The sequence below is a fragment of the Chaetodon auriga genome, chromosome 14 (genome assembly GCF_051107435.1).
Source record: "Chaetodon auriga isolate fChaAug3 chromosome 14, fChaAug3.hap1, whole genome shotgun sequence".
NCBI lineage: Eukaryota > Metazoa > Chordata > Actinopteri > Chaetodontiformes > Chaetodontidae > Chaetodon > Chaetodon auriga.
The window spans coordinates 8,725,093-8,746,848 of NC_135087.1; the positions used below are offsets into that span (position 1 = coordinate 8,725,093).

Sequence of the window (21,756 nt, forward strand, 5' to 3'; positions counted from 1 at the left end):
GCCTGATGTGGCTGGAAACAAGGTTAATGAGAGCAGTGAGAGTACAGCAGAGCAGTAAAGTTTCATTGTGTAAAGGTGACACAGTGACCTGAAAAGAGCTGTGATGCCTCGCACATTTTGAGACTGACTCCACTGCCATTTCTGGAGGATGGCCGCTGATGTAGACCCTGGCTGCAGTACTCTTTTATATACAGTGCGTATGTCGGCGTCCTGATTGGGTAGCACAGTTGTAGAAAGGTGAAGACAGACAGCCAAGTGGACGGGGTCACAGAGAAGGCGGCGAGCTGTTAGCCAGTGAACCCTGCATGAGCTCCGCTCTCTCTAATGGAGGATGCGGGGTAATTAGGTCATTTCATCACAGCTGAGTGAGTGGGGAAAGGTTAGTGACTTCCATAGGCGAGACCCTCATCAACAGCGTTTCCTTCCACAAAACACAAGAGAAGAAGAGGAGTGAACAACCTGTGCTGTAATTGGCCACACACAGCGTTTTACTGGAACCGATGATGCTGCCGTGAGTTTGTTCGTTGTTTGTCTGCACTCAACAGCTTTGTGCAGTAGAAGACTGGAGTGAAACAGATTTATTTAAGAACAAGATGTCTGAACGCCTACGGCGCGCCCCTCTGCCACCCTCAACAGACGTCCAACACATCTGTTACAGCAGCACACACACATACACACACACACACACGGGGTGGAGGCTGGCTGTGAGACTAAGCTGACATATTCACAAACCAGCTCTGTAAAGGCCTCGCTTTCTATTCTTAGACGAGTTGATTTTGCTGGAATGAATGAACGACCTTTATGCTGAAACACCCTGGTGTGTGTGGGATGTATGCAATGGAGAAAGATGGTCGAAACAGCGTGTGTGTGTGTGTGTGTGTGTGTGTGTGTGTGTGTGTGTGTGTGTGTGTGCCTGACATGAATACACACCGAGCTGATTTCACCTGTCAGGTCCTGCCAGATCAGATCTGTTACTCTGGCTCTTCTTCTCTGCTTCTCTACCTTTTCTTCTTCATCTTCTTCTTCTTCCCACTCCCACAGCCAGGTTCCCCACCCATATTGTCCCCCTACTCTCCAGTTTCCATGGCGATGGATGACATAGATGAGATCGGGGTCTGTTTAGACGATGAGCCACGAAGCTCTGTGTTCTCATCATGTGGATTTTCGGCATGTTGCATCACAATTAGCCCGTTCATGCTAAAAAAGGAAAGACCTTCCAATGTCGGTGTCGTTTTTTTATTTGTGTGTGAGCACATCAGCTTCCTCCTCAGTCTCCACCAGATACCAGATTATCCAGGAGGCATCATCACCCACTTGACATCTGAAGCTCGATCATTATGACTATCTCAGAATGAAGCAGAATAATGAGACATATTTTCCTTTTTTTTTAATTTCGCCCTTCATCACACACAATGTCAAGTATCAACAGCGTAACACACGATGCAATACAGTCCGTTTTGATGCAATACAACACAGCACATCACTCAGTTCCAGTATGTGTGAGATAATACAGGGAACATTACTTTAAAACAATAAGAAATTAATGAATGTGCTCATTAGCTTTCTTGCCGAGAATTGGATGACAAGATAAATATGAGGCTACAGCTAGCATGCAGTTAGCTTAGCTTAGTATATTTATATAAACTTAAAAAGAAATAATAGGTAACAATCTGTATGTCTTGTTGTCTTCCAGGTGTTGTACTTGCAGCAGGCCGAGGTTACCCGGGAGCGGGTGTACGCTATGCACCAGTCCAGCATCGACGGGGTGGAGGACATGTCAGCTCTGGCTGAGCTGCACGAGGCCGCCATCATGCACAACCTGTACCAGCGCTACCAGAAGGATAACATCTATGTAAGTGCATTCTGTGTGTTTGACCACCGTCTCCGCTTTCAGCCGTCTTTGCATGTGTGAAGCTTTTAGTGGGAAGCACAAATCATCTCATCAGTCCAGTCAGCTCTAAGTGGAAGAGATGGCGAGAGTCGTATAAAGTGAGAATATTGTAGTAAATCAAATCAATGAAATACAACAAACAAATGAATCTCCTCGTCGTCAAACTGTGGCTGCTCCTTCTAGTTGATTGCATATGCTGTATTTCATGTAAGCATTATTTCCTTGGAATCCCTCGTGCGTGCAAAAGCAAATTTAATCCAGTGTATGCATGGCGGACTCCGCCACTAACAACAACAATGGCTAACAATGGCTGCTGCTGACAGAAGATTAATGGCATAAAAGATGGGGTTAAGGTAAAGGTAAAATCCTAATTTTCTTATTATAGTGAGTCAAACTGTCAGTGGAGTTTGATCATTTCTGTAGTTCACCAACAAATACACTGATCTACAACTCAAGTGTATTTTTTAATACTAGTACAGTTATTTTAATACAAACTACTGAAACAACAACATCCGGATCAACTTGAATTATTTCACCACATTGTCACGCTTTGTTTTGTGTCTTTCTTTTCTTCTTTAGGAAAAGAAGATTTCACTGGCTTTGTATAAGCTGTTGATGTTTAAGCCCATTAACCCTATACACTATACATTAAAGCTGACCACAGCATATACCGTATTCAAAATAAGCAGTCAATACAATGGACAGTTGGTTGGTTTCCTGGTCTGATAATGCAGCTGAGACCATTCTGAAAACTCTTTTGATGACAAACAATTAGACTTTCAATGCACAGATTCGCCGTGTGGACAGAAACTGAATGACAACACACTGAAAAAACAAGAGACAGCAACAAACACAGGCATGATTCTTGTTTTGTCTGCAGGCATGAATGCACATACAGTAAACCTCATGCATAACTGACTCAATAATCATGAGAAAAATTAATTACTGAACTAATTTGTTTGTGTGTATCTGTCTGAAATCAATAGACGCATTGGCTGGTGTCCATGAAACCCAATCACTCACCTCACCTTGGGGGTTTCACCACACCCATGACTGTTGAAAAGACAAAAATCTCTCTTTGTGCTTACAAAATGGATTGTAATACATTACGTTTAATTCATTCCTTGTCATCACGGCCAAAAACTAGTGCATTATGATCACGTTTATGGTTGAAACTCAGACATTTGGAAATCCTGAAAACCTGAAAGATTATCAGACAACAGACCAATAACAGCCTCCCTGAGTGTGACCTAATCTAGATGATGAAATATTGTCCATACACGGATTTCCCTTAAGCTGATCATAAAAATTTACCCTGTGTGGGTCAGCTCACTGTGTCACTGTGTATTAATGCGTACTATATGTGTCCTTCAGCACAGTCCTGAATGTGTGTAGTGCACAGAATGCACAGACAGGGTAATATGACACGATGGGAGGCGTGCTGACCTGAAGTTTCTAACGCAGAAGGATAGAAAGCAAGGTGACTGTTTCAGTGGAAACAGTTCAAAATGGAAATCTGGCCTCCCTCCTCCATCATCGCACTGATTTGACCTCAGCTCTAATAAAAATCTGGTCATTTATCACTCCCACTGTCTGCTGTGCTCCCTTATCCTCCAGTCCATACCAACACAAGGCTGCTTTAAAATTTGACATACATCTAGTGCTTGTGTGCTTGAGACAGAATCTGACATGTCACTCCTTCAATGTTTTCAGACTAATATCGGCAGCATCCTGGCAGCCGTCAACCCCTACAAGCAGATCCCGGGTATGTACGACGCGGAGAGGGTGGACCTGTACTCCAAGCACCATCTCGGGGAGCTCCCTCCACACATCTTTGCCGTGGCTAATGAATGCTACCGTTGCATCTGGAAGCGCCATGACAGTCAGTGTGTCCTCATCAGGTGAGTTTAAACCACGGAGGAGCTTGTTTTGATCTCCCAAGCCATCCGTGCATTCATCCACTTCTTAAGCCCTGTACCACAGGGGGGCTGCAGCCAGTCCCAGCATGCATTAGACGAGAGGGTTTATCTGTTTTTAGAAACAGTTTTTACTGTCCTACTTACCTGGAAATACAAATGTATTTTTTTTTTTTTATCTTTCTGTGGTCTTGCTTATTCACTTTCTGTACATCGATCTACGATGTACGCATGTAAATAAGAAGCTGCAGCCAGGAGTCAGTTAGCTAGCTTAGCATAAAGACTGGAACCAAGGGGAGACTGCTAATCTGGGTTGTTATATTTTCTTTGTTTAATCCGTACAATAGAATTAAATATAAGAATAGAGTCTGTTTGAGGGATTGCAAGGCCAAGAAATAGTCCTGCACATAAGCCTGTATGACCACAATGTCATTTTCACACTTTGGTTTTGTGCTTTTTAAGCACAGAAGACATAATGTGCTGATTAGTTATCCTAAGAGGTGTGTTTGTGCTGTTTTAGCTCATGCAGAGCAAGATGAAATAGAGGTTGATGGTGCAAATAAAGGCACAGCATCATCCATCCTCTGGTTGTCGGGTCAGACATCTCATCATGCTTTCAATTACACTCAGGCTTTGTCCCATTTAGCATCCTGAACAAGACAGACTGTGAGCTAATGCAATATCTCGGAAGCTATCAAACCTCAATATCAATTAAACGACCGGACCAGTTTGAGATAAGAGAATGTCGCAGAAGGTCACAGAGTATTTAATTAAATTGGGTTGCGTGTGTGTGTGTGTGTGTGTGTGTGTGTGTATGTGTGTGTGTACTCCAGTGGCGAATCAGGGGCAGGGAAGACTGAGAGCACTAAACTGTTGCTTCAGTTCCTGTCGATGATGAGCCAGAAGTCGGCCGGGACTCCCCCGTCAGAGAAAAGTACACGAGTGGAGCAGGCCATCGTTCAGAGCAGGTACAGACGAGCAGAATGAAGAAGAAACACTCTCCTGTTCTTTTATTATTACTACTTTTACCGCCAGAGCTGTTTTCTAAGTCTATGGGTCCAAGTTCGAGTCAAGTCTAAAGTGTTTTGGAAGATGTCCAGGTCAAATTTTAAGTTTTAACACATCTCAAGTCTTCAAGGACCAGCCTCAGTAAAGTCTTGGGTCTCCAAAGGAAAGTTTTTAAGGTCTCTGAATGCTGACTGGGGCTGCAGCTAACCATTGCTCTCATAACCAGTTAACCTGCTGATTCTTTTCCCATGCAGTTCATTTGGTTGGCCCATAAAATAGCACATTATGCTCAATTAATGGTCCAAAACCTTAAAGTTTACAGTAAGATCAGACAGACTAAAGCAAATCCTCACCTTTGAAAGCCTGTAACTGAGGAAAAAAAAGAAACACTTAATCACCAGTCAAAATAGTTGCAGATTCATTTGCAGATGATTAATTAACGGACTAATCTTTGCAGCTCTAACGCCGCCATTAAAATGACTTGGAGTTTTTGAATTTAATCTGAATGTTTTTACATTACTGAGAGTCCATTCAAGTCTATTATTGTTCCAGGATTTTAGCAGGTCAAGCCTTCAGACCTGAAGCATTTTCTTTTCAACTCTTAAGTCAAGTGAAGCCTTGAGGGAGTCACAGCACTTAGGCCCAAATCTCAAGTCTCAAGTCTGCAGCTCTGCCAGTGAGCAAACCCAGATACTGTGGGAGAGCTGGTATTGGACACTAATGCATGTGTGTAATCTGAAGCAGAGCACAGCTGAAAAAGACTTCTTCCTCACTAATAGATAAATAAAGGTCAGTAAAACAGCTTTGGAGGAACGGACTTTATGATGACTGACCTCTGCAGCATATGGTTGGTGTACTATACTCTGTACTGCATGCACATGTAAATGCAGAAAATACACTACCTGCAGGTTTTTGCTCTCTTTGCAGTCCGATCATGGAAGCGTTTGGTAATGCTAAGACTGTTTACAACAACAACTCCAGTCGCTTTGGGAAATTCATCCAACTTCACTTCTCTGAGGGCGGCAACATCCAGGGAGGCTGCGTCATCGACTGTATCCTTATATTTATATTTTATCAAATGTACCAGAATTTATATGAGCTATTACTATTATTATATTATTGTTTATGTCTTCATGAAAAATTATATATTTGTAAAGATCTCAGGTTTGTTTCCTTGACTCTCTACTGTTCAGATTTACTGGAGAAGGTAACCAAGTCCACATCTGCAGCCTGGTCGTATCAAATTCAAATTCATTAGGGGTGATTTGTCAGTTTTGCCTTGTGAATCATAATGAAATGTTAATTGTGGCTTTGCTGCATTGATTTTTCTGTAGAACCGAGTGGTACGACAAAACCCTGGAGAACGAAACTACCACATCTTCTACGCTCTGCTGGCGGGAGCTAACAAGGAGCATAAAAGTGAGGAAAAGCATAAAAATGTAGAGATATCAATAGGATCTTTAGAAAAAAGTGTTTTCATAATACAACAGACAGGCAGAACAAGCTTTCCAGACTACATCTAATAGTGCACATACAGTGAAGGATCTCAATGTCTCCTGACACATCACATCATTTCCTCTATATTTCTAGGCCTCTACTTCCTGGAAGACCCTCCCGAATCTTTCCACTACCTCAGCCAATCAGGATGTCTGAAGGACAAGAGCCTGAATGACAAACTACTGTTTAACAGTGTTATGGTCAGTGTGATTGTGTTTACTCTGTTTTTTTTCCATGCCCACATCTTTGTCAAGTGGATGGAGGCAGAAATGATCAAAATGCGTTCATATCAGTATAAGTGATCGCTAAACAACAGCCGCTTTACCTGTTTTTTTAATGTAAAGGACAAATGTTTTAATTGTGATATTTTGGCATTTTGGCAAATAATTTAAGACAGCCTTAAAAGCACCTCTTCTGTTGGTAGCATCTAATCCCTTTCCTTGCTTTTGTCTCTGCGTAGGAGGCGCTGAAGGTGTTAGAGTTCACAGAGGAGGAGATCAGAGACATGTTTAAGCTGCTGTCAGGAGTCTTACAGCTGGGAAACATCGAGTTCATGACCGCCGGAGGAGCCCAGATCACCACCAAGCAAGGTCAGTTCACATGGAAAGCGAGTTCGGAAAACCTGGATAGATGTTTTGCAGAAGTGTAATGCATCTTTGTCCATCTTCCAGTGGTCACTGATGCCAGCGAGCTGCTGGGCCTGGACGCCTTCCAGCTGTCTGAAGTCCTGACTCAGCGCTCCATAATCCTCAGAGGAGAGGAAATCTGCTCGCCACTCACTATAGAACAGGCCAGCACGCACATAAACACGCATTTATTCTCCTTCTCTTGATCGATCTCCGACACACTCCCACCCTAACACTCCCTCCTCACCGTTACAGGCCGTGGATTCCCGAGACTCTGTTGCAATGGCGTTATACTCCCAGTGTTTCTCCTGGATCATCCTCAAGATCAATCAGAAGATCAAAGGGAAGGAAAACTTTAAATCCATCGGCATCCTCGACATCTTCGGCTTTGAGAACTTTGAGGTCAGAGCTTTGAGCTGTTTTGCCGGAAGCTGTTTTCTAAGCACCAGGCAGATCTGTTTGTGAGGTATGTGTCTTTGCTTCCAGGTGAATCGATTTGAGCAGTTTAACATCAACTACGCCAACGAGAAACTTCAGGAGTACTTCAACAAGCACATCTTCTCCCTGGAGCAGCTCGAGTACAACAGGTGCACTTCTAAATGTAGTATATCTATAAAAAAACTGTGAAAACTTACTGCTGGACGTACAGGTTACGAGCCTTCAATGGAGTATTGATGTAATATAATTTATTATTTAGTTTCTTTTGCTATTTTAATCCCTTTTTATCGCTTTAAGCAAGTGTTTTGTTCATTTTAAATGTAGTGCTGTAGGTTGTGCAGTGATATGAAGTTACATGTGTCATTGTTTGGGTTTACTCTCTGCAGGGAAGGTGTTCAGTGGGACGCCATAGACTGGATGGACAACGCAGAGTGTCTTGACCTCATAGAGAAGGTGGGAAGCTGAATGTTGACTTCACACTGGACAGTAATGTTAGAGCACTTTTCTGATTTCATGGGGAAAATATTGCTGAATTTCCAGCACTAAAAGGCGTTCTTGTCCGACGACATGACCACATGCCTTGATGTGGTTGCTTAGTTGGAGCCATGGTGGACTCAGGTTGCCTAGAGCAGTGTGCATTGATTTGATTGGCAGACAAGAGGCTCAAAAACAGCACTCAAAATTTTTTTTAAAAATTTTTTGTAATTTAATTATGTAACTCTGTTACATGTAACTAGTTACTCCCCGACACTGCTCGTAATATATAATAAAGTTATAGTGATGTCTGTGAGACTTCAAATGAAAAATACTTCTCTATCAGTTAAGAGCTGTGCTGGACGTCTGCCTCAGATGCTCTCTGCAAAACTGATCTAATAATATTGGACCGATTCTTAGCAAGTGGTGCTGATTTCATAAAGCTGATGCAATAACATGATGTTTTTTTTTTTACTCTCTCTCTTTTAGAAACTGGGCTTGTTGGCATTAGTGAACGAAGAGAGTCGATTTCCCAAAGGAACCGACTTTACTCTGCTGGAGAAGTTGCACAGCAGACACTCTGTGAGTTATTTACACACACGAACTACGTAAACTATTATAAAAATGTAGTCTGCTGACATGAAAACGTCACATCATGTTATATTTTGGGGGCTTTTTTTCCTCTTTTCTGCAGACAAACCCTTACTATGTCAAACCCAGACTTGCTGACCATCAGTTCGGCATCAAACATTACGCCGGGGAGGTGAGTTATATTGTATATCGTATGGTAATGTGTATGTTATCATGTCAGAGATTCATGATGAAGCTGTCTGTCTTGGTCAGGTCCTGTATGATGTGAGAGGGATCCTGGAGAAGAACAGAGACACCTTCAGAGACGACATCCTGAACATGCTCAAGGACAGCAGGCAGGACATTCAGATGCACTAAATGAATAGTTACTTAAGAAGTCTTGAGATTATGTAAAGTTATAGGCTCATTTCAGTCATTGAAAGAGGAAATGCTTTGAAAACCCATCTTAAAGGAACAGTGTGTAGGATTTTGTGACATCCAGTGGTGAGGCTGCAAACGGCTGAAAATCGCCCTGCGGTGGGCGCGAAAATGCTAAAAAGGTGAAAGGTACTTTCTATAGCCAGTGTTTGTTTTGTCCATTTTGGGCTACTGTAGAAACATGGCGGACTCTGTACTTTCAGGAATGGATAAACCGCCCTACTCTGCCTCTGATTTCCTGAAAATGTGTATATATATATATCTGTAATCCATTGTGTCTCTGTTGCCTCTCAGACTGGACTTCATCTATGACTTGTTTGAGAAGGTCGGCAGCAGGAACAATGAGGAGAAGATGGGAACGGCCAGACGCAAACCTACCGTCAGCTCCCAGTTCAGGGTGAGCGAAACGAGCAGTTTGAGATTATTAGATACCGAAAAAAACAAACACCTCTTAACAGGGAGCTGAGATACGGATACGAGGAAGAGCTTCATCTTATAGATATTTTCACACAGCCAAAGGTGACACCTTCAAATGTTCTGACTTGTCTGACACAAACCCAAAGAAGAATTATTTTTATTTTCTCTCTCCGTCTCCTCAGGATTCCCTCCATGCTCTCATGGCCACTCTGAGTGTATCCAACCCGTTCTTCATTCGCTGCATCAAGCCCAACATGGAAAAGGTCTGCTTCTGTCGCACACCTCTATACGAGCACCTCAAACTCATACTATCTCAGAGCCTGATTGACATAAGTGTCAGTTTTCATGTTAAAAAATCTTATTTCACTTGCAGAATCCAAATGTGTTTGACCCGGAGGTCGTCCTCAACCAGCTGAGGTATTCCGGGATGTTGGAGACGGTGAAGATCCGTCGGGCAGGGTTCCCCGTCCGCAGAACTTTCAAAGACTTCTCCTCTCGGTAAATATCTCTGATTTTTACCCTTTGAGATGTTAGTGCTCAGATCGCTCTTTTGTTGTCTCTCACGCTTTGTTGTCTTTCTCTTGTGCCTGTCAGGTATAAGATCATTCTGAAAGAGAAAGTACCAGCCGCTGATGATAAGAAGAGGAGCACAGACCTCCTGACCAAGTATGACAAGACCAAGAAAGAGTGGCAGCTTGGCAAGACCAAGGTAACGTTTAGTTGTTTTTGTACACGATAGAAGGTACATTTATTATGTTTCCTATAAATAACATAAATAACCTTCACTTTTGTTCTGCAGGTGTTTATGAAAGAGTCACTGGAGCAGCGTTTAGAGAAAGACAGGGATGAAGTCCGACGCCAAGCTGCCATGATAATTCGAGCCCACTTACTCACTTTCTCCGCCAAGTAAGAAACTAAGGAAGGAAGAAACTGATTTTCAGGCATTCATGTACAAGGTTGTACCTCTGTAATGGTAATATATTCACTGTTTTTCCGTTTTGTGCACAGGAAGCACTTCAAACGAGTACGCTCCAGCGTCGTCACCCTCCAGAAACACTTCAGAAAGCACATCCAACGCAGACGGTTCGTGAAGCAACGCAAGGCGGCGCTGGTGCTGCAGAGACACAGGCGAGGTCAGGTGGCGCGTTCTCGAGTTCGAAAACTCAGAGAGGAGAAGAAGAAAAAGGAGGAAGAGCAGAAGAAGAAAGACGAAGAGGAGAGGAAGGCGATGGGTGACGGGGAGCAGAAGGAAGTGAATGAAGGAGAAGCGAAAAGGCCTAAATCGTCAGAGGAGAAGCCGTCTTCTTCGGTGCGTTTCCTTCTTAAATACAGTGAAACACAAACACGCTCTTTGATTTACAGAATAAAACAAATGTTTGTAAAAAAAAAAATGACACTCTTAGCTTATTTGATGCTTCCTCTCCTCCCGTCTAGAATGAGGCCGACCAGATGGAGGAGATCCTGAAGTTGGAGCGAGAGATTGAGCGCTTGCAGAAGAAGAGAGAGGACGGGGTGTCCCAGCTGTGTGAGTCCTCCAAACAGGAGCTGCAGCTGCGCCGGGACGCGGAGCTCAAACGGATGAAGAAGGAGGCGTCCCGCAAGGCCACAGAGCTCATCGACCTCCTCAACTTTGGTGGCGTGGATCCTTCTCTGGGAGCAGTAGCAGCTAAACCTGCTGTAGAGGCGAAAGCTGCAAGTGCCACCAGGGGTACCTCCAAAGAGGAGGAGGTGGACGAGGGGTTTCATGCTGAGGAGGAGTGCATCCCTCTCCCTGACTTCCCTCCTCCTGCTGAGACAGACGCTGTTTTGGATCAGGAAATATTTGCTCACCTCCCTCCTCCCCCACCTGCTTTTGCAGAGGGGACAGTGCCTCCTGCACCACCTCCCGCACCTCCTCTGCCCATAGATGGTGTGCCTCTCGCTGGAATACCTCCCCCTCCTCCTCTTCCTCCACCTGGAGATGGCTCCGCCGTTGTACCACCTCCGCCTCCCCCAGGAGAGGGCGAGAAGGGAGCCAAGGTGGAGCCGGAGAGGAAGGTGAGCATGGTGGAGAGCCTGGGGGACGGAGAGGAGCCAATCTACAGCATGCCGGCCGACACCGAGTCAGATTACGACCAGGAGGAGGAGGAGGGGTCCGTCACCGCCGGAGACGACAGCTCTGTATCGGGGAGCAACCGCGGGAGTGCCGCCGTGGCGGATGAGGAGCACCCGCGGAAGTCGACCTGCACCAACGCCAGCATCGAGTCCTACAGAGGCAGCTCTGACTCTGTGAGGACACACACTCACACGCATCCTCACACGCGTGCACGCAGACATGTATGAGCGGCAATACAGTGAAACTCTTTCCAAAAATTTCACTCAGTATTGTTAAAAAAATCAGTGAAGTTAATAAGTTTTCTTGTTCATTTGTTACAATCCAAAAACTAATACATGTTATTGGATGATGTTGCAGTACGCAGACAGTGACGATGAACACGATGGCATGATGGACACCGATGAAGAAGTGACTAATGGCAGAGTGACCTTGCTTAATGGAAACGGACCGCCATATTTCCACGGCTACCTCTACATGAAGGGTGGGCATATTGTATTTCCATCTTCAAAATATCCCAATTTTACGTGTCACGTATTTTCATGACAGTAATTTTATCCCCTGCTCCTTCAGCTGGTCTGATGATCCCATGGAGGAGGCGCTGGTGTGTGCTGAAGGATGAAACCTTCATGTGGTTCCGGTCCAAACAAGAGTCTCTCAAGTCCGGCTGGCTCTACAAGAAGGGAGGAGGCCTCTCCACCCTCTCACGGAGGTTGTTGTAGTTATTACTGAGTGTAGCTGCATGCTACCTGAAGGAAACTCTGTACCTGATCTCTGTCTGAAGTGCCGTCCAGTAGAATTTTAATGTGAAAAGATCATAAAAGAGTTAATCATTTAATCCTGCAAACCTTCAAAATCAGTTCAAAACACACATTCAATTAACTAAAAGCACTGCTTTTCGTCTTAACTCAGTGAAAACTGATGGCATGGTGCATGAAAGCAGTCTGCCTGCTGGATGCATGGTGGCTTGATTTTTAGGACTGTATGTGAATGTCTTTTGTCTCTGATGATGAGCCCCTGTGTCCTGTTGAGGTGTTCATGTTTGTCTAACTCAGTGCTTTGAACCCTCTGCAGTGCTGGAAGACTTCTACTCAAGCTGATGTACTGCTGATGAATTTACTGACATGTTTCTTTTCAAGTCATAGTTAATTAAAAAATAATAAATTAGTAGAGTAGAAGTCACCAAGCTAATACACTGTCATAATACACATAATACACTGTCCCAAATATTCCCAAAACAAAAAAGGAAGAAGACACAAATTCAGTCCAACATATGACTTGGACATGCAGAAAGAAAACATTTTAAATGAAGGAAACAAGTTAAAACCCGAAAAGTTGGAAGCTGTCTTGATGAGTGTGCGATCTTTATGAATTGAAGAGGCAGTGTAGATGGATTAATGTCACGATACACTCAAAAAAAAAAGATCAGAAACCTAAAGTCCACTAAAAAAAAAAAAATTACCTTTAAAGTTCTAAAAGGTTTTGAATACAGTTCTTTCTATTTGTGTACACATGTATGTACAGTATGCCTGAGGTATTCTATATAAAGCCGATACTTTACTTTGTATCTCAGTTCAATATGCCTTGTTTGTAGAGTCACATAAAGCTTTTTAATGTCCGGAGTGGACTGTGTTGGCCTTTGGTTTCATTGTGTCTCGTTCTCCCTCAGAAACTGGAAGATGCGCTGGTTTGTACTGAGGGACAGCAAGCTGATGTACTACGACAACGACAGCGAGGAGAAGCTGAAGGGAACCATCGACATCCGAGCTGCCAAGTGCGATTTCTTTCTTCCCTTCTTCACTGTTTCTCTGTTTTCTAGACCGCAGCTGCGTCTCAGACACTTGAACTGTTCGTGTCTTTACAGGGAGATCGTGGACAACCACGAGAAGGAGAACGCTCTGAACATTGTGACAGACGAGAGGACCTATCAGGTGTTCGCTGAGTCACCAGAGGATGCAAGGTGAGGTGGACGGAAAACAGCAACAAGGTGATGTTTGTATCTGCGTAGACGTTCTTCTGACGTCTGTCTTTCTGTGCAGTGGGTGGTTTAATGTGCTCAGCAAGGTGCGAGTGTGCACTCCTGAGCAGCTGCTGGAGATGTCTCATGAACAGGCCAACCCGAAGAACGCTGTGGTCAGTCTCTAAATGCAAGATAGCCATAACTTTATGTCTTTAAGTGCAGAAGCAGTAGCGTACCATTAATTCACATTTTAAATCGTACTCCTGCTCTTTTTGCTCCTTCAGGGAACTCTTGACGTGGGGCTGATTGACTCCGTTTGTGCTTCAGACAACCCTGATCGGTGAGTCCGACGAATCATCAAAAAGAAAGGACAAGCATTTTGGTCTTTGTTTGTGTTTTTCTATTTTATTTAAATTGATGGTTATTGTAAGGATAATAGAAAAAATATTACGCTTTTGGTTTTGGTGTCACTTACTCTTCCAATCTTTTGTAAACGATGCAGTCCATCCTCTGAGTGTAGTGTAAGGAGACCAGGATGCAATGCAACTCAAAGCTATCTATCCTATACAGGCCTTAAGCATCTTATGGTGGATGTTCTTCAAAAATCATTTGATCTTTGCAGGCCCAACTCCTTCGTCATCATCACGGCCAACCGTGTGATCCATTGCAACAGCGACACACCGGAGGAGATGCATCACTGGATCAGTCTGCTGCAGAAACCCAAAGGAGACGCCAGGATAGACGGGCAGGAGTTCCTTGTCCGAGGTGAGAACGGATTTTATTGGACATAAAACCTTCACAGACACAATCACAAGATTTGATTACTCTATAAAGCTTAGACGACGTAATCTGTTGAATTCATGTATTCATATATTCCTTGCCTTGTCATCTCTCAGGCTGGCTCCAAAAGGAGATGAAGACGAACGCTAAGAGCACCTCTCTGAAGCTGAAGAAGCGCTGGTTTGTTCTGACCCACAACTCCCTGGATTACTACAAGAGCTCAGAGCGAAACTCCTCCAAGATGGGAACTCTGGTCCTCAACTCCCTCTGCTCCGTCATTCAGCCGGATGAACGCGTGCACAGGGAGACAGGTGAGAAAAGAGTAACGAAGGGGGAAGGCAGAGAGGGCGGATTTAATTAGGGATTAGACGACGGAGGTCAAGAACTAGATGTAAAGAGAGGATTCAAGATTATATACGTGAAAAATATGCTGTCAACTGGATTTCTTTAAATAAGTATCCCCTTACTGGTTGTATCTAATAGATGTTGTAATGAATGTTTCCTCAGGTTACTGGAACATCATCGTGTACGGTAGGAAGCATTCCTACCGCCTCTACACAAAGATGCTGAACGAGGCGATGAGGTGGACAGCTGCCATACAGGGAGTCATAGACAGCAAGACTCCCATAGAAACCCCAACTCTGCAGCTCATCAGAGACATCAAGGTCAAACACAATCAGAGACTCAGGGTCAGATCTTCAAAGCCATTAACGTGAACTCACTCACTAAGTTGACCTCTTCGTGTCCCCTCGCAGGAGAACAGCGTGAACCCAGACATCGTGGAGCAGATGTACCGGAGAAACCCCATCCTCAGATACACCCAGCATCCCCTGCACTCCCCTCTACTGCCGCTCCCTTATGGAGAGGTCACCAGCTGTGAGTAAAGCTTAAACCGGGCAAATCGCACACTAACTCACAGACTTCCACTCTGACATGAATCATTCCTCTGTCTTCGCTCATCTTCTTATGTTTGTGTGCGCAGTACAAAGGCAGCAGGGCTATGCTAGTCTGCAGGATGAGGCCGTGCGAGTTTTCAACTCACTGCAGGAGATGGAGACTCTGGCAGACACGGTGCCCATCATCCAGGGCATCCTGCAGACCTGCCAGGACCTGCGCCCTCTCAGGGATGAGGTACTTTAGTCAAGAAAAGTCTCTTTTACTTTGAGCTTAAGTTCCAGCAACACTAGAAAGAAAAGGACATGTACTGAAAATGACATTAATGATAGTTTTCCTGGAATTCTTCTCTGTCATAGTATTACCTGCCAGCATCAGGCTCTGTGGTCTCAGTGCCTTTCCCACCGTAATATATGAGAACATTATGTTTCTGCAGGTTTTTCAAATGCCCTCCATGCCTCTGTTTTTCAGGTCTACTGTCAGGTGATCAAGCAGACCAATCATGTGCCTCAGCCTAACAGCCCAGCCAATCGGGCACACTGGCATCTGCTCACCTGCATGAGCTGCACCTTCCTACCCAGTCGAGCCATCCTCAGATACCTCCGCTTCCACCTCAAGAGGTGTGTGTGTGTGCGCGCGCATGTGTGTGTCTGCATTGGTGATTACACTTTGATGTATCGCTCATGGAATAAATGTGGAATAACTGTTGAATGTGATCTGATTCAGGGTTCGTGAGCGCTTTCCCGGCACGGATATCGAGCGCTATGCCAGTTTTATCGGGGAATCCCTGAAGAAGACCAAGACTCGTGAGTTTGTTCCCTCCCAGGAGGAGATCGCCGCCCTGCTGGTGAGACAGGAGATGAGCACCACTGTCTACTGCCACGGAGGAGGCTCCTGCAAGATCTCCATCAATTCACACACCACAGCTGGAGAGGTACATCATCCTCTCAGTCAGATCGAATTTTAAGACCCAGTCAGGGGTATGAGTTTCGGTTCATTTTGCTTTGGATAGCCTGACACCCGTTCACCTGCAACTACCTATTTTCACATCTAACTCTGCAGTCATTTTTACCGAACATCATGACTGGTCAGACTTCAATAGATTTTTCCTGGTAAAAATGTGGTGTTTACTGGATAACCGACTATGAACTAACCTGTCTGCCCTGGTTATCACGACTTTTAGCTCCATCCTTGTAGCTCTCTATCGCACAACATACTCAGGCTCAAGGTACCGAACTAGCTCTTTGAATCATTCACCCTCCGTCACGCTGATTGGCAGCAGTGGGTCTCCATCATACGGCACACTGTCCGGGTGATGGGTGACCAGAATGCATCACTGTGTGTCTGTATGCAGGTGAACCTATAGACCGACATTTGTAACTGGTCAGAATGTTTTCTAACTACAGTGCGCTGGTCTGTGTTTTTGTGTCGCCGCTGCAGGTTGTGGAGAAGCTGATCAGGGGTTTGGCCATGGAGGAGAGCAAGAACCTGTTTTCTTTGTTCGAACACAACGCCTGCACAGACCGAGCTTTGGAGAGCAGGGTGATTGTGGCAGATGTTCTGGCCAAGTTTGAAAGGTATCTCCTTTTCTACCATATATAAAATGTTTTCCTGAAGGATTAATCTGTACTAATTCTCTAAATGCTGGTTTAGGTAGGTGTCCATCTGTCTAATTACACTGTTAAGTATGTTGTGGTTGTTCTGATCTGTGTGTGGTAACTCATCCTGGCTCTGCTTTATCTACTTTTCCAGACTGGCAGGCAGTGAAGAGGAGGAGGAGGAAGGAGAATGGAAACTCTACTTTAAGCTGTACTGCTTCTTGGATGTGGAGAGCATGCCAAAGGAGGGAGTGGAGTTTGCTTTCATGTTTGAGCAGGTGAGCCTTGCTGTACGGTGTAGGTGTGAAGTGTTTGTTTAGGCAGGACTAACGCTTGAAAACTTTTTCCAGACAGCAATAAATATAACTGCTTGATAGCTGTGGGATGGTTCTTTGGAAAATTATCATGAATGACTTTCTTGAAAATTAAATGAGATTACTCATTTTCTTTGTTAAAGTAATTACCCAGCAGCACCCACCCATTCTTAAATGAGCTTATGTCTTAAGTATTTTCCATTTTTTACTCTTATAAGATTTTAAACACATCAGGGAATATCATGTTGAATTAATGGACTACGCAGCACAAGTAAAATGTTTTACTGCTTCTGTGTTTCCTCTCGCTCTCAGGCCCATGAGTCTCTGATAAGCGGTCACTTTCCGGCATCAGAGGAGACTTTGCAGCACTTGGCCGCTTTACGTCTCCAGTATCTGCACGGTGACGGAGCAGGTCGGGCCGGCTGGAGCCTGGGAACCGTTTATCCAATCGGACGTCTCCGCAATCGCATCCTCCACTCCACCAAGCCGGGCGTGGGAGCGGCGGGTGGAGCTGGAGGAGCTGGCGGAGGAGGACCAGGAGATGGGAAGGGCACGGTAGGAGGACAGGGAGGTGTCCCGGTCGGAACAGAGAAACGAAAGACCCCGAGCTTCTTGGATGGCACCCTGAGGAGAAGCTTCAAGACGGGTTCACTGAAGAAGCAGAAGGTCAGTGTGGAGGTCTTTGCCCACTTACTGCAAACTATGTGTATTTGATTTCATTGATAGTTCAGAGTATTCCTCGCTCAGTGGTTGACCCTTGTTGTCACAGGTGGAAGAGGAGCAGATGCTGGAGATGTGGGTGAAGGAGGAGACGTCCGCCACACGGACCAGTGTTCTGGAGAAGTGGACCCGGCTGCAGGGCATGCCTCAGCATCAGGCCATGCTTAAATATATGAGCATCATCAAGGAGTGGCCTGGATATGGATCTACCCTGTTCGATGTGGAGGTGAGTAAATAACAGAGGAAATGATGGATTTGTGAGATTTGTGCCAATACCTGTGACAACTAACCTCTTCTGTTCTCTGTAGTGTAAAGAAGGTGGTTTCCCTCATGATCTGTGGCTGAGTGTGAGCGCTGATAACGTGTCAGTGTATAAACGAGGTGAACCGAAGCCACTGGAGACCTTCCAGTACGAACACATCACCTTCTTCGGGGCTTCACAGCCCTGCACCTACAAGATCATCGTGGACGAGAGGGAGATGTTCTTTGAGACGCCGCTGGTGAGACCTCAGTGTTCATTATTTACCCTTTATTTATTATTTGTATGTTATGTATATGTAGGATTGGCTATATATATATATGAAACTGTCTATCTGTGTTGCCAGATGAGGACACATATTAATCCATCCCTTTTTCTCTGTCTTTAGGTTGGGGAGATCACCAAGATCATGAGGGCCTACATTAATATGATGGTGAAGAAACGCTGCAGCATCATGTCAGTGACCAGCGTCTCCAGCTCCTGGGTCAGGTGATCGCCACCAACCAGTCAGAGCCCTCGGTTCATCCAGTGGCAACAGATGCCTCAGCCCCTCCCTGCATCGGTGGTCGGTTTTGATGGAGGCAGTCGCACCAAACAGCAAATCCTGAAGGTTGAATCAGAGGGCGGTGGATGAGCGTCTATGATCGAACGGGGAAAAGCAAGAAGTGGCCACAGAAGCCAAACGCACACTCCTCTGGCCTGGGTTTCACTTGGGATAAGGGATCTATTTAGAAATGAGCATGACAAAGAAAAACAACCCTTTTGGGACGGTCCTCTCAAATACATAACCTCCCAGTTGTAGTCCTGCATGTAGATGTTCAAGCACACTCCAAACTTCCCTCCGTTTTCCTCTCCGGACAAAACTCAGTAATAACAAGCACAACTCAGCCGCCCAGTCCCAGTCTGTCCCAGGCGGGGTCTCCGCCAGTGCACTGCCAGACAGAAGAAAGCCACACTTTCTCAGTTAAATCTGTTTCTTTCTCACTCCTCCAGTTTCAGAGTCTCTCTCTTTCTCTTCACGTGTCCTCACTCCTGTTGCATCTTTGTTTGGTATTAAGTTATAATGCTGAATTCTTGTTCTTGCTTGCTTTCTCTCTGCTGTTCTCTCTCTGTCGTTTATCTGTAACATCAGCTGTTATTGCATCTGTTTGTGTCTGAGAAAAAGGACTCAATGATGGTTCTTCTTCAGGGCTGCTAAAGGGGAACACAAGCTCCCTGCCCGACACCGTGTTCACTCGCTCGCTCGTCAGCGCCACCGTGTGGCCACAAGAAGACGACACAGCCAAAGGAAGCGGCTTTAAATATTTCTGAACAATATCAAATAGATTTTCTTGAGAAGAAAGAGTCAAGGTTCTGCTTTGGAGGCTCTCTGGTCATGTTTAGCTTGACGTGGAGAGTCTGTGCATGGCCTCACTTGCCTCTACAAGGAGAACATTATCAAACAGAATAATATGAAACAAAACATGTCCCTATCTATGTCGACATATAACACACACTATCTACTGTATATTCACATACACGTAAACTGAACCAACATGTATTGTTTTGTACTGTATATCACACATTATAAGAGTTATTATTGAATTTTCGGTGGCCACTGACTGCACTGTACAGTGTATACAGTAGATACCATACTAAATGCAATGTGACACCTCTTGTGTATAATAATACATGCAAGTGAATGGTGTTGACAATGACCACTGTATGTCTGAATATGATGCCAATATTGTACATCATTCACTGGCTGTGCCATTAATGTGACTCACAGAGAAACAAGAATTAATAGTAGAAACACAGACCAGAATGAGACTGGCTGCTGTGGTGGTCATGTTTTCACAGTGTTTTGATGAATTTATCATTGTTGTTATCTGTGGGACTCGCACTGCAGCATAAGTTGGAGCCATAAAATACTGTATATCCCTGTCTGCTCATGCTATTCTCACTTTTTTTTCTTCACGAAGATCAGTGACTTGAACAATAATACGTAAGAGCTCCAGTTTGTCTGTGTTTCCGGCCTGTTTCTGAACGTGTGACTTTTATTACTGATACTACTCTTATTACTGTTTGCCCCCTGCTATTTTAACCACCCTGAAGTGCTGTGTCTGGAATGCTGATGTGTGTGTGCGTGTGTGTGTGTGTGAGCGTATTTATGGTGTAATCCGAAAAAGTTGGAAAAGGAACAAAGAAGTGATTTCATTGAGATCATTCACTGGAAATAAGACGTATTTACATGACTAACCTGTGCAGAGAATGGTGTCGTGGTTGTGAGTTAAAGGGAAAAGCATGGGATTTGAAGGGAGGGTTTGGGCGTATTTATTTCTTACTGAACTCTATGTATTGCAAGGTGTGTTTGGGAGGGTAATGTATTAAAAATATAATTATTCAGTCTTGGTGTAAGAGGAGCAGATAAGACACTGTGACGATATGGGCTCAGAGATGAGTATGAATTGTGCACTGGGAATGCTGATAGTCATCACTGCACTGTGTGTGTGTGAGTGTGTTTATGGACTGAAAGTGAATATCACCTGACTCTGTGGCACTGCAGGTAGATGGCAGCATCACTCATGGATAATACCTCTAGAGGACAGTGTTTCCCCACATCAAATATCCAAGGAGAGCGCTTAAATAACATGGAAAAACTGTCTAATCTCAAAACAAGGTGCACTTGACTTAATTTGGTTTGGCTAAAGTTTCTAAACTAGATTCTGTGTTAATTATAACTTCAATATAACAGTTATGGTTTGCTGCTCGTCAGATGTGTCAGTGAAGTTGAATTTCTTAAGGTTAAATTGTCTGCTGTTTATCTGGAGTGCCACATTCAGGGCTGAAGCCAGGATTTTAGAAAAACTGAGGTCAGTGATGACAAAAATGATGTTCAGTTATGTTGTCTGAAGATTTTATTTTTGCCAACATGGTCTAAATGCTGTTTCAAAGCCTCCCCACATGACCAGGAATTCAATTCTGGTGAGAAAAAGTTAATTTGGGCCTGAAAGTATTCAAATTTAAAATATGTATTTAGTCAACCAGTTCAAGTATTCAGGTGTACCTTTCCCCTTGACTACCTTTGCTAAACTGTGTTCCTGACCTCAGTGTCTTCAATGGTAGCTACGGCCCTGTCTGCATACACACAGCCCACTGGGATCCTGCCTATAGAGTTAGAATAAGCAGAACTCACACACAGGTTCCACTTTGAACTTTTGGTTGTTTTAGTTTTGGCTGAAATGAGAGGAAAACCAGAGCCACAAGCCATATTTAACAAGGAACCTGGAGCTGTCTGTTCCAGTTATTCTATATCTGTGGTTCTGTCTGTCACTGATATTACACTGAGTAGGAAGAAGTTGCCCCATCGTTGCTGAAATGTGATCAGCGTGTTTGCTAACGAGAACGACGCATTGAAGTTAGATTTTGCAGCGTCTGATCGCAAATCTGTTTCAGAGGGCAACTTCATCACTAAGGGTCCTGTTATCAGCCGCAGGCGGCCAGAGTGGGGCCCGTTCTTATCTTATGTTATGCTTATTATCATCATTACATAGTAAAACATATTGTGCTTGTTAAAAAAAAAGAGAAAGAGAGAGATATGTGTGTTGTTCTTTTTTATTTGTAACTGGCTTTACAAAATTATGCTTTAATAAATTATTGGAATTATTGTCCTCTACTTAATGCCATCTTTGTGAATTTATTTTAACACAGATAGAAAGACATTTATTCAGTATTCAGTATTATAGACAATTTTGTACTTTAACAGTACTTACTTTACAGATTGCTTATTTGCTATGTAGTTTATACAGAGATTGATATCACTCTCACAATGTATGCTAACAAGCTAGCAGCCAGTTAGCTTTGCAGTTTGTCATTTTTACACTT

General features: G+C 44.1%; 1 protein-coding gene across 1 annotated transcript in view; it reads left to right on the forward strand.

The window, feature by feature from the left end:
• The window catches only part of myo10l1 (myosin X, like 1), a 43,454-nt gene extending 21,907 nt beyond the window's left edge, over positions 1 to 21,547 (forward strand). Inside the window, exons 3-43 of the mRNA XM_076748570.1 lie at positions 1,694 to 1,852; positions 3,605 to 3,792; positions 4,641 to 4,775; positions 5,743 to 5,867; positions 6,009 to 6,022; positions 6,150 to 6,234; positions 6,406 to 6,512; positions 6,773 to 6,902; positions 6,984 to 7,102; positions 7,194 to 7,340; positions 7,425 to 7,525; positions 7,763 to 7,829; positions 8,340 to 8,432; positions 8,545 to 8,613; positions 8,694 to 8,776; positions 9,153 to 9,255; positions 9,458 to 9,538; positions 9,649 to 9,773; positions 9,870 to 9,984; positions 10,075 to 10,181; positions 10,284 to 10,584; positions 10,710 to 11,543; positions 11,728 to 11,851; positions 11,941 to 12,079; positions 13,037 to 13,141; positions 13,232 to 13,327; positions 13,407 to 13,500; positions 13,612 to 13,667; positions 13,950 to 14,092; positions 14,224 to 14,418; positions 14,615 to 14,772; positions 14,863 to 14,983; positions 15,090 to 15,238; positions 15,473 to 15,621; positions 15,728 to 15,935; positions 16,442 to 16,578; positions 16,754 to 16,877; positions 17,226 to 17,579; positions 17,683 to 17,859; positions 17,942 to 18,133; positions 18,281 to 21,547. Coding sequence (XP_076604685.1) covers positions 1,694 to 1,852; positions 3,605 to 3,792; positions 4,641 to 4,775; positions 5,743 to 5,867; positions 6,009 to 6,022; positions 6,150 to 6,234; positions 6,406 to 6,512; positions 6,773 to 6,902; positions 6,984 to 7,102; positions 7,194 to 7,340; positions 7,425 to 7,525; positions 7,763 to 7,829; positions 8,340 to 8,432; positions 8,545 to 8,613; positions 8,694 to 8,776; positions 9,153 to 9,255; positions 9,458 to 9,538; positions 9,649 to 9,773; positions 9,870 to 9,984; positions 10,075 to 10,181; positions 10,284 to 10,584; positions 10,710 to 11,543; positions 11,728 to 11,851; positions 11,941 to 12,079; positions 13,037 to 13,141; positions 13,232 to 13,327; positions 13,407 to 13,500; positions 13,612 to 13,667; positions 13,950 to 14,092; positions 14,224 to 14,418; positions 14,615 to 14,772; positions 14,863 to 14,983; positions 15,090 to 15,238; positions 15,473 to 15,621; positions 15,728 to 15,935; positions 16,442 to 16,578; positions 16,754 to 16,877; positions 17,226 to 17,579; positions 17,683 to 17,859; positions 17,942 to 18,133; positions 18,281 to 18,385 — 6,114 coding nt within the window. The 3' untranslated portion in view covers positions 18,386 to 21,547. The remainder of the gene's footprint in view (positions 1 to 1,693; positions 1,853 to 3,604; positions 3,793 to 4,640; positions 4,776 to 5,742; positions 5,868 to 6,008; positions 6,023 to 6,149; positions 6,235 to 6,405; positions 6,513 to 6,772; positions 6,903 to 6,983; positions 7,103 to 7,193; positions 7,341 to 7,424; positions 7,526 to 7,762; positions 7,830 to 8,339; positions 8,433 to 8,544; positions 8,614 to 8,693; positions 8,777 to 9,152; positions 9,256 to 9,457; positions 9,539 to 9,648; positions 9,774 to 9,869; positions 9,985 to 10,074; positions 10,182 to 10,283; positions 10,585 to 10,709; positions 11,544 to 11,727; positions 11,852 to 11,940; positions 12,080 to 13,036; positions 13,142 to 13,231; positions 13,328 to 13,406; positions 13,501 to 13,611; positions 13,668 to 13,949; positions 14,093 to 14,223; positions 14,419 to 14,614; positions 14,773 to 14,862; positions 14,984 to 15,089; positions 15,239 to 15,472; positions 15,622 to 15,727; positions 15,936 to 16,441; positions 16,579 to 16,753; positions 16,878 to 17,225; positions 17,580 to 17,682; positions 17,860 to 17,941; positions 18,134 to 18,280) is intronic.
• The last annotated feature ends 209 nt before the right edge of the window (positions 21,548 to 21,756 follow it).